This window comes from Corythoichthys intestinalis, chromosome 15 (assembly GCF_030265065.1).
Source record: "Corythoichthys intestinalis isolate RoL2023-P3 chromosome 15, ASM3026506v1, whole genome shotgun sequence".
Taxonomy (NCBI): domain Eukaryota; kingdom Metazoa; phylum Chordata; class Actinopteri; order Syngnathiformes; family Syngnathidae; genus Corythoichthys; species Corythoichthys intestinalis.
This window is the reverse complement of record NC_080409.1, coordinates 48307538-48319307: the sequence shown is the minus strand read 5'-3', so window position 1 is coordinate 48319307 and position 11770 is coordinate 48307538. Positions and strand designations below refer to the sequence as shown.

The following is an 11770-nucleotide window of genomic DNA, read 5'->3' as shown; positions in this document are numbered from 1 at the left end:
CTGCAAAAAGCACAACATTTTCATTAGACAGTAGGGCTGGGTGCCTCCTCGCCTTTCAAATGAAAATTTGTATTTTTTTGAAAAACTGATTTCAAATTGATTTTTTATCTTTTTTTTCTTTTGAACCAGCAAATGTACAGTGGGGCAAATAAGTATTTAGTCAACCACCAATTGTGCAAGTTCTCCTACTTGAAAAGATTAGAGATGCCTGTAATTGTCAACATGGATAAACCTCAACCATGAGACAGAATGTGGGGGAAAAAAAAAACAGAAAATTACATTGTTTGATTTTTAAAGAATTTATTTCCAAATTAGTTGGACAATAGGTATTTGGTCACCAACAAACAAGCAAGATTTCTGGCTGTTAAAGAGGTCTAACGTCTTCTACCGAGGTCGAACGAAGCTCCACTCGTTACCTGTATTAATGGCACCTGTTTTAACTCATTATCGGTATAAAAGACACCTGTCCACAACCTCAGTCAGTCACACTCCAAACTCCACTATGGCCAAGACCAAAGAGCTGTCGAAGGACAACAGAGACAAAATTGTAGACCTGCACCAGGCTGGGAAGACTGAATCTGCAATAGGTAAAACGCTTGGTGTAAAGAAATCAACTGTGGGAGCAATTATTAGAAAATGGAAGACATACAAGACCACTGATAATCTCCCTCGATCTGGGGCTCCATGCAAGATCTCACCCCGTGGCGTCAAAATGATCACAAGAACGGTGAGCAAAAATCCCAGAACCACACAGGGGGACCTAGTAAATGGCCTACAGAGAGCTGGGATCACAGTAACAAAGGCTACTATCTGTAACACAATGTGCCGCCAGGGACTCAAATCATGCACTGCCAGACGTGTCCCCCTGCTGAAGCCAGTACACGTCCAGGCCCGTCTGCGGTTCGCTAGAGAGCATTTGGATGATCCAGAAGAGGACTGGGAGAATGTGTTATGGTCAGATGAAACCAAAATAGAACTTTTTGGTAGAAACACAGGTTCTCGTGTTTGAAGGAGAAAGAATACTAAATTGCATCCGAAGAATACCATACCAACTGTGAAGCATGGGGGTGGAAACATGATGCTTTGGGGCTGTTTTTCTGCAAAGGGACCAGGAAGACTGATCTGTGTAAAGGAAAGAATGAATAGGGCCATGTATCGAGAGAATTTGAGTGAAAATCTCCTTCCATCAGCAAGGGCATTGAACATGAGACGTGGCTGGGTCTTTCAGCATGACAATGACCCCAAACACACAGCCAGGGCAACAAAGGAGTGGCTTCGTAAGAAGCATTTCAAGGTCCTGGAGTGGCCTAGTCAGTCTCCAGGTCTCAACCCCATAGAAAATCTGTAGAGGGAGTTGAAAGTCCGTGTTGCCCAACGACAGCCCCAAAACATCACTGCTCTAGAGGAGATCTGCATGGAGAAATGGGCCAAAATACCAGCAACAGTGTGTGAAAAGCTTGTGAAGAGTTACAGAAAACGTTTGGCCTTTGTTATTGCCAACAAAGGGTATATAACAAAGTACGGAGATGAACTTTTGGTATTGACCAAATACTTATTTTCCACCATGATTTGCAAATAAATTCTTTAAAAATCAAACAATGTGATTTTTTGTTTTTTTTCCCCACATTCCGTCTTTCATGGTTGAGGTTTACCCATGTTGACAATTACAGGCCTCTCTAATATTTTCAAGTGGGAGAACTTGCACAATTAGTGGTTGACTAAATACTTATTTGCCCCACTGTAAATGATTTCAAGCTTCTTACATAATCGACAGGTGTCCAGGGTTATTTAACTCATTGAATACCATGGAATGGCAATAGGTGTCTTCAGGTGCTAGGAAATAGTAACCATGTCAAAAAAAATGAAAATGACTTTGAATTTTTCGTATGGAAAATGAATTTGGAGCTCAAATCGGGTTGTTAAAGAAAAAAAAAATCAATTTCATAGTTATTCCACTCAAAGCAATGCATCAGGGAACGCCTACTTTTTTTTCCATCAATTCTGGATGTGACATCTTGGGCTGCAGCTATTGATTATTTTAGTAGTCGATTAATCTATCAACTATTTACTTCGAATAATTGAGTAATCGGATTAGGAACATATAATGCATTGCAGAATACATTTTAGGAGAGTAAAACAAAGGCTTGCTAATATTACGCTTTCAAAAGATGCGAATATTAAAAAAAAAAATCCTGAGTGTTCCTTCACACTACGCAGAATTGCAGTTTCATTTAAAAGTCAATTAAAATACCTGAGCTTAGCCTCAAATGGTATAAAAAAATAAAATAAATAAGAATCTAAGTACAACAAGTGAACAATTGTCAAAAGTCCGCTATCTTAAATGCTACAAAATGCTAATGTTGTTTACTTTTTTTTTCTTACAATGCTCTTAACAAACTGTTCAAACACGTATTCCCACAAAAAAAAAAAAAAAACAGTTGAATATACCTATGAACTAAATTAAGAATGCATAAAAAACATTAACTCAAACAAAAACTCAGGTTGGTCTTAACAGGGAGCAGCTGGATTCAGCCATGTTAAATAAGTTATGTCATATGCACTGTTGCCACCAGAGGGTAATGTATTCATCCAAAATACAACTAAATGCAAACACTTTCAAAAGAAATCATTACAACACCACTCTACTTAAATGCTCGAAGCAGCAAAATTTGATTCAAAGCTTTTTTCTAATCGAATTACTCAAGTTAATCGACTGATCGTAGCAGCACGAGTGACATCATAAACAGAATTGATGATAATTTTTAGCTTTCTAGTGCTGCGCTAGCAAGTATACGTTGACAGAATAACAGAACGGTCACACGGCAACAAGAGAATAGAAAGCCTACTGATAGCATGCTAGTATCATTTTCTGTTAGGAGATGATTTTTACTGGGCGGGGCCGAGGCAAGACGAATTAGGATCTAATTTCATTATTAAGCCTTTGCTGTCACTTTTTTTGGATGGATTTGTATTAGGGCTGTCAAAATTATCGCGTTAGCGGGCGGTAATTAATTTTTTAAATTAATCACGTGAAAATATTTGACGCAATTAACGCACATGCCCCGCTCAAACAGATTAAAATGACAGCAGAGTGCAATGCCAACTTGTTACTTGTGTTTTTTGGAGTTTTGTCGCCCTCCGCTGGCGCTTGGGTGCGACTGATTTTCTTAAGAGGGGTTTTAATATAAAATTTCTATAATTTGTACTAACATTTATCTTTTAATAACTACAAGTCTTTCTATCCATGGATCGCTTTAACAGAATGTTAATAATGTTAATGCCATCTTGTTGATTTATTGTTATAATAAACAAATACAGTACTTATGTACCGTATGTTGAATCTATATATCCATCTTGTCTTATCTTTCCATTCCAACAATAATTTACAGAAAAATATGGCATATTTTATAGATGGTTTGAATTGCGATTTATTAAGATTAATTATGATTGATTACGATTAATTAATTTTTAAGCTGTAATTAACTCGATTAAAAATTTAATCGTTTGACAGCCCTAATTTGTATCCAACATAGGGCGCTTTCATACTAGACAAAGAGGACCAAGGTCTGGTTGGAGGGCTCCTCGCAGCAACTCTTGCAAATGAGTTGTTGAAAAGGTACAGCATTCACACTGCGCCAATTGAACTTTACAAGTAGCATCACGTGGATGAAAGGCGCACTCATTGATTGGACGAATAGAAGAGGCAATACCTCCCGCCTGGGAGGGGAGGGAGCGTGGAGAGTTAGAGCGTGGTGCTGTGACGCGGCACGTAATGTAGCATAGCATAACATAGCAAGTCGCAGCTCGTCCAGCGGCGGGGTGGCTACCTCCTGATTCAATGCCGAGCGAACTGGAGTATATAAAAAAACCATAGGGCAAAATTAATCCACGAAAGGAAACTGCGTGGTTCACAGTTACTGAGGCGCGTAATCGCTCTCACTTTTGTGACTTTTTGACTGTCAAATTGTTGCCACCTCCAGGAGAGCGAGACTCACGAAACGGCCACCCTGAGAGGCTCTGCCTGTCTATGCCACTGTACTCTCACACGGTACGTTCAGCAACAGCATGCAAAACACAACCACCACAGTAGAACCCGATTCTGTGTAGAACCTGATTTTGTGTATCGTGTACCAGAGTTTGTTTGTTTGGCCCGAGAACTGGAGTTCAGATGCGCATTTACATTTACAAACCATTTACAAACTCTGGTCCGTTTAAAACGGAGCTAACAGTGCTAGTGTGAAAGCGTCCATATAGTCTGCTATCATTTTAAAGTTACTTGCCGTAGTATTTCATAGCATCTTTAGCATCATAAATCAATGAACTCAATTAAACGCCTAGCCCTGATCACATGACTTAAAAACAAGAAGCGCGCACAAAAACAAGGCCTCACCATCAGAACACTCCACCTCCGAGTCAAGCAGAGGGAAGCCGTGCCGGTCGTCAGGCGACAGAGCTGAAGCGTCGGCATGTTCCTGAGTCCAGCTGGAATATGAAGATGAGGACGGCGAAGGCGGCAAAGGGTGCACCACAGCCGTCTCCGAGTGCAGCCGTTTTAAGGAAGTTGGCCGAGAGGGGCCGGCCTCCGGCGTACTGGCTTGCTCCTCAGACAACACAATTTGCACGCGAGACTCTGAGCTGGGAGCCGAGGCATTATTGCTGACCGCCTCCTCGTACGAGGGTAGAGTCACCTGGACTCCTTCCACCACTATGGACACGGGTTGGCCTGACACACCCTCGTCCCGTCTGGTTGGAAATTGACAGAAGTAGTGGTTGTAGCCACATTCACCACACAGAGAATTGGACCACATATAGATTGAATGGTGTTAAAAATGTGTTGTTAAAAGTTGATTAATAACTTTTTACAACTGGTGGGAAAACTTCAACTGCAATCCATACACGTTTGTCTGTTAATGTCTCCCTTTTTTGCCTCACCGATTGAAGGATTTCAGTTTTGGCTGCAGAAGCACAAACAGCACCACCAAGAGAAGGATGAGGGCCACCGAGCTTGCTGTGGACGACACTATGGACCAAGTTGGCATCCCCAATGGTAAGGATGTATCGCGGCCTAAAAGAGAACAATAAAGGAAATTCAGTCACACTTTCAAATGAATTCGAACAATTCTATAGACCCTACTCACGTGACGTCACAGCCACGCCCCCGCGCCATGTTGTCCGTATACTCGTCATGTTAATGCATTAGCGCTTCGTAAATTCCTCCTATTATGGCGTGTTTTTCTGCTCGTTAACATTAATAATCAAAATCGTGCAGTCGTGTGTGGTGGTCGGTTGCAAAAACAGAGAAGATAGACGGAGAGACTTGAATTTTTACCGTATTCCGAAAGACCCGAAGAGGAGACCGAGATTGACTGCTGCAATTCGACGAGAAAACTGGGCTCCAAACGACTACCACAGATTATGTAGTAGTCATTTTATATCTGGTAAGATGCATTTAATATATATTTAGAGGGTTTTGGGCTGAGAACCACAATTAAGATCATTGCTAGGCTAATCGCCGACAACATACACTCAGACGTTGTGAATGAACTACCTGAAAATATATAATTATAAGTGGATAGTCAGACAGTTGTCATACAATTAATTTACAATTTCACTATTGAGGTCAAAAGCCAAAAAATAAATTCAACTAGGGACAATCTGGAGTAGTGCTATCGCACTTCATATTTATTACATATTATATATGTATGTAGTGAGAGCGCTATCGCTAAACCATATAAACATTAAAAGCCCTAGCTCCACTGACAAATGATATGAAATACATTAGACTTGACAGTGGATGTTAGCAAGAACAAAAGATTTTGAATTGAAAATTTCGTAACTCACCTTCCGAGCACGAGATTCCTACCGAATTTTCGTGTACGAGGACCTGTTTCACCCAACCAGCAACGTAGCATTTATAAGCCTCCAAGCTCTTAAAGTTTTTCTAACTTTCGTGAGAATAGGCTGATTTTGTGTGGACAAGATAGTTGTAAATATCAGGATAGCAGATGTCAGGCGAAGCCAACGGGTCGAAAAACATCGATTTAGGCATCAAATACGGATCTGGCGAATGGATAAACTGAAGCTTTTCCACGTAACGCCTTTTATGCAACGCATCCAATGAGTTTACAGCATCAGATAACACCGGGGCTTCCACGAATTGCTCTATAACTTGCTCGACTAATTGAAAACAATGACAATAGGTCTAAAAAATAGGTACAATATGGCGGCCGGAAACAGCGACACGCCCATTTTGTGACGTAGATGAGTAGGGTCTATTCCAATTCAATATGCAGAGTCACCACCAATTTTCGCCTCAACATTGGAAAACTCACCAATTGCTGATTTTTTTCCATCAGGGTATGATTGTTTTCATCAACGATGATGATAAAATTTTTCGTCGACGAACATTTTTCATGACAATAAGAGACGATATTGAGCAAAAACGTGTCATGGGAGACTAAAACATAACAAGACTAATGCCAAAGAGATAAAAATACGACTGTTTCCGTAATATGTTCACAATGCGTGACATTTTCCAATTGTACAGGTAGTTCCCGGGGTACCTGATTTACGCAATTTCGACTTTACAACGTCGGAGTCTCGTCCGCCATGTTATTAGTTATGTAAACAGTACCTTATTGTCCATCAGAGTATCTTGTTTTTCACTTTAATTTTATTAATACAGTGGTATGGAAAAGTATCTGAACCTTTTGGAATTTCTCACAGTTCTGCATAAAATCACCATCAAATGTGATCTGATCTTTGTCAAAATCACACAGATGAAAAAACAGTCTGCTTTAACTAAAACCACTCAAACATTTATAGGTTTTTATATTTTAATGAGGATAGCAATCATGCAAACAATAACAGTAGGGGGAAAATAAGTAAGTGAACCCTCAGCCTAAGGAGACTTAAAGAGCCATTGAAACAAATTTCTACCAAATAATTTAAGTCAGGTGTGTGCCCAATCATTGATGAGTGGTTTAAAGCTGCCCTGCCCACTATAAAACACACAACTGATAAGAATTGTCTTGATGAAAAGCATTGTCTGATATGCATCATGGCTCAGTCAAAAGAGCTGCGATCAAGGATTGTTGATTTGTATAAAGCTGGGAAAGGATACAAAACCAGTCTGGATGTTCATCAAAGTTTTTTACAAATGGAGAGAGTTTGGGACTGTTGTTTCTCTCCCAAGGAGTGGCCGTCCACCTAAGATGACGCCAAGAGCTCAGCGCAGAATACTCATAGGTAAAAAAGAACCCTAGAGTGTCTGCTAAAGACTTACAGAACTCCTTGGCACAGTCCAATATCCACTGTAATCATATGTTCACAATGGGTGACATTTTCTGTACAGGTTACAGATTCTGTGCTGGTTACGAAGTACCCGACTTACGTAATTTCAACTTTAAGATGATGGAGTCTTGTCTGCCATTTTGTCTCCAGTCATTTTCTTTTTTTTGTTTAATTTTATTTTTTTCAAGTTGTGTAAACAGTACCTTACGTACCTCACAGTATCTTATTTTTTACTTTACTTTATGAATATGAATATTCTGCCCTTTGGTGAAATTTGTATTTGATTATAATATATAATATAGAGCAGGTTGTACTTCCGCACACGAGTGAAAGCGCATTGACACGAACGTATTTACGCACACGAAGAGTGGACGCACACATATGAGTAAGAGCCACGAAGTCAGCTTAGCTCCCTGTCGAGTTTGGAATTAGCTCCAACGTCTTGGCGAGGAGAGTACAGTGATGTATAATACATGTTTTTGGATAGTTATTTTGAGATGTAAGGGGCACTTAAGGGTTAATTCCGGGTTGCGTGGAAATTCTGGTTACGTGGCCAGAGTAGGAACGGACCCGTTTGTAACCCAGGGATTACCTGTACGATGTACGTGTAGTTAGCCTGCATCATAGCAGTTTTTTCTTATGACATTCATGTGACGTGCTGCGCTCCAAAACTTACCGGTGTCGTTCAAGCTAGGCTTCGCTCCAGGCTTGCTTGTTTTGAAACATACTCATCATAAAAAGAAGTGCTGCGTTAGGTGGTTTGGACATAACTTCTTAGCAGTTAACATCTCGTTTTTTATATTTTTAAGTTTAGACAGACCTGCTTCTAATTTAGTACTGGTATGAACCTGCTTTTGATTATAATAGTTTGCATACATTTTTCAAAACATGCTGTCAAAATGGTTAAAAAATGTTTTGATAAGTTCTTGATCGAGTATTCATCGACGAAAACTAGAGGAAAAATAACTAGGGCTGTCAAACGGTTAAAATTTTTTAATCGAGTTAATTACAATAATTACAGCTAAAAAATTAATTAATCGTAATTAATCGCAATTCAAACCATCTATAAAATATGCCAAATTTTCCTGTAAATTATTGTTGGAATGGAAAGATAAGACACAAGACAGATATATACATTCAACATACGGTACATAAGGACTGTATTTGTTTATTATAACAATAAATCAACAAGATGGCATCACCATTATTAAAATTCTCTTAAAGCGATCCATGGATAGAAAGACTTGTAGTTCTTAAAAGATAAATGTTAGTACAAGTTATAGAAATTTTATATTAAAACCCCTCTTAATGTTTTCGTTTTATTAAAATTTGTAAAATTTTCAATCAAAAAATAAACTAGTAGCTCGCCATTGTTGATGTCAATAATTACACCATGCTCACTCATGGTACTAACCCATAAAATCAGTTGGACCCAAACGCCAGCAGAGGGTGCCAAACACCAAAAAAACAAGCGGACATTACACTTTACTGTCATTTTAGTCTGTTTGAGCGGGGCGTTAATTGCGTCAAATATTTTAACGTTATTAATTTGAAAAATTAATTACTGCCCGTTAACGCGATAATTTTGACAGCCCTAAAAATAACCCATTTTGAAATGACTAAAATATTACACAGACTATTAAGTATTTTCGTCCATAAGGCTAAGATGAAAATTAAAACTGCACACTCCATAGAACCTCCCTAAAAACTTTGATTTTAGTACACTACTTTGAAAGGATTAAATATACCTTACCTTGTTCCATTATGCAGCTGATCTGCATGAGGTCGTCCCAGGCGCCATACTGACAGGTGAGGTATTTATATTCTCCCTTCAGGATGTAACCTTCATCACAGAAATACTCAATCACGGTGCCATGAGAGAGTCTACCACACGGGGATGGGTGGCAGGTGTACCCTCCGTTCTCTGGCTCATATGGAGACTGGCACACTGTCGAAGAAATGGACGAAAAATGATCCAATTATTTTTCTTAACACCATATTGCTTGATCACCAGTGTTGTCAGTAACGCGTTAGTTAGTAACGCGTTACTGTAATCGGATTACTTTTTTCAGTAACGAGTAATCTAACGCGTTCATTTTTCTACACCAGTAATCTGATTAAAGTTAGTTTCCTTAGTGTCTCTGCGTTACTATTTTTTCATTGCCTCATAACATATGTAGAATGAAGAATATTGTAGTCATGTACGAAGAGCATTTTGAATAGAAAATGCTCAAATAAAAGGTTCCCGGTACGTGTTTCCATGACAACCTCTTAGCTATTTCCTGTTTTGGTCTCGCGTCACGTGTTGTGGGACTGAGGCGGGTGGACATTCGCGCCGAGTATTGAGACGTTGCGAGGGAATGTTGATCTGTGGATATCCATGAATGAAGGTATTTTTCCTTCATTCTGGAGGGTATCAGCAAAAGGTTGGACCCCCTACATGCGCAGCCGTTTCGTAGCTTTGCCGTAGCAACGACGGGCAGTCATCACTCCAAGTTGGCAAGCTTTTTTTTACATCATATGCGTGGTTCACATTCATGCCGTGAGGTGATGTGTTCGTTCAGCATCTGTGGGATGTGTTGTAAGTCCGACAGAGTGTAAAGTGCTTAGTTGCCGCCACTTTTTGTGGCCAAATTGACCGCGTGTGTGTTGAGAGGAGTACTTCCGGGTTGTTAACGTGCATGGCTGCACGTGCATCCGCGCCCGCCACCATCTTTGTGTTTATTGCACTGTACAATCCACTTGTGAGTTGTTTATTATTGTGCCGTCAGTTTGCATTGTTTTACATTGGCACTGATATGCTGTTAACTAGAGGTGTGCAAAATTTCCGATTCTTAGATTATTCACGATTCGGCCGTGGAAGATTCGAGAACGATTCACAAACATCCAAATTCCGATTATTGAAATATGCCAAGTAAAGCGCAAGTAGAACACACTCAGTGCGCCGCGCGGTCAATGAGGAACGGAGCGAGAGTAACTAAACATCATGCTTCTCATTACCCGGCCCCTCGGGTAATGCCAATGCTCAACTCACGGCTCTAGCTCAACTCATGTCACGAGATAAAAAAACACAACAACATACCTGACTGCTGCCGAAAAGCTGCTACAAAGTAGCATAATGTTATGGTAGATATCATTTATATACGACTAGATGCATTATTGATTCGGTAGCGTTAGCAGCACACCTACAAAAAGCTAGATGTGGGCGTTAGTAAATGGCCGCCATCTTAAAGCAGTACACGTCCCTGCAAGGCTGTTGTAGCGAACCTTCCAAGCAAACCTAATTAACTTTAAAATACTTTTAAAATACTCCTAAATCGGTAAAATATTGACTTGAATCTATCTTTAAAATAGTTTTAAAACTTTCACATGTCGAAAGTAGACAAAAGGGAAATTATGAAATAACGGGAGCAATTTTAACAACTTTAACGGTTGATTCACAACATTAAATTAATTGAATGTAGTTTAAAGCTGCTGATACAGAATGGGGACTGGAGTTTTTTATTTACTGTTATTTTTGTATATTTGTTTACTTCTATATGTTAACTTGATACTGAAATAGTAGTTTGGTTTAGCCTGAAAGTATTTTTGAACAATTTTGGAACTAATGTACAAAACATTTTTAAAAAAAGGAGGGGGGTGCATCAATAATCGTTTTATAATCGAATCGGAGCCTCTGAATCGTAATCGTAATCGAATCGTTAGGTGCCCAAAGATTCCCAGCTCTACTGTTAACCATAACCCGAAATTCGTAAGTTTTGACATTAGGCTTAATCTTAGAGTTAGCGGGGTTTAATTGGTCAGTGGAGTTGATTTCAACAAATTCCAAGCAGTTTGTCAGATATTTGTTAGTTTCAGGGCTCCGGAGTGGCTAAGCTAGCGCGAAATTCTGATAGTCCCCTTTAAATTCAATCATCGGAAAGTCAATTACATGTGATGACATTTTTCTGTTGTCATTCTTATGTTGAGGCGTCAAAGGGAGAAAAATGGGTAAAAAGTAACTGATAGATTACTTTTAAAGTAACTTAGTTGCTTTGATAATGAAGTAATCAGTAAAGTAACTAGATTACTTTTTTTAGGCGTAATCAGTAATTAAATTACTTTTTCAAGTAATCTGTGACAACATTGTTGATCACAATACAATCAAATAAGCCTCTTGCTACCGCCGCACAGTATGACGCATATATGACTTTACCATTGGTGCGTAAACAGCGAGGAGGTTCTGAGGACCAGTGTCCCGAGGCAGTGCAGCTGATGATGGTAGGTCCGTCCGGCTGGTAACCCGGGTCACATCGGTACTGTAGCACAGCGCCAACGGGGAAGGCGCCGATGTTAGTGTCGGTCAGGTTAGAAAAAACGTGCAGCTCCGTGAAGGGTCTCATACACCCTTAAGTGAGAGTCACAGGGTTAAGATATTTGTCAAGAATAATAGTAAGACACTCAAAGCCTAGTAAACAAGAAATAGAAAAGTATATCC

General features: G+C 39.6%; 1 protein-coding gene across 2 annotated transcripts in view; it reads right to left on the bottom strand.

The window, feature by feature from the left end:
• LOC130930978 (sushi domain-containing protein 6-like) overlaps positions 1–11770 on the bottom strand; it is a 28156-nt gene that overhangs the window by 2374 nt on the left and 14012 nt on the right. For both annotated transcript variants that reach the window (XM_057859371.1, XM_057859372.1), the window contains 4 exons: positions 11489–11680; positions 9047–9241; positions 4933–5065; positions 4391–4743 (listed from right to left, as the gene is read on the bottom strand). In XM_057859371.1, coding sequence (XP_057715354.1) covers positions 4391–4743; positions 4933–5065; positions 9047–9241; positions 11489–11680 — 873 coding nt within the window. The remainder of the gene's footprint in view (positions 1–4390; positions 4744–4932; positions 5066–9046; positions 9242–11488; positions 11681–11770) is intronic.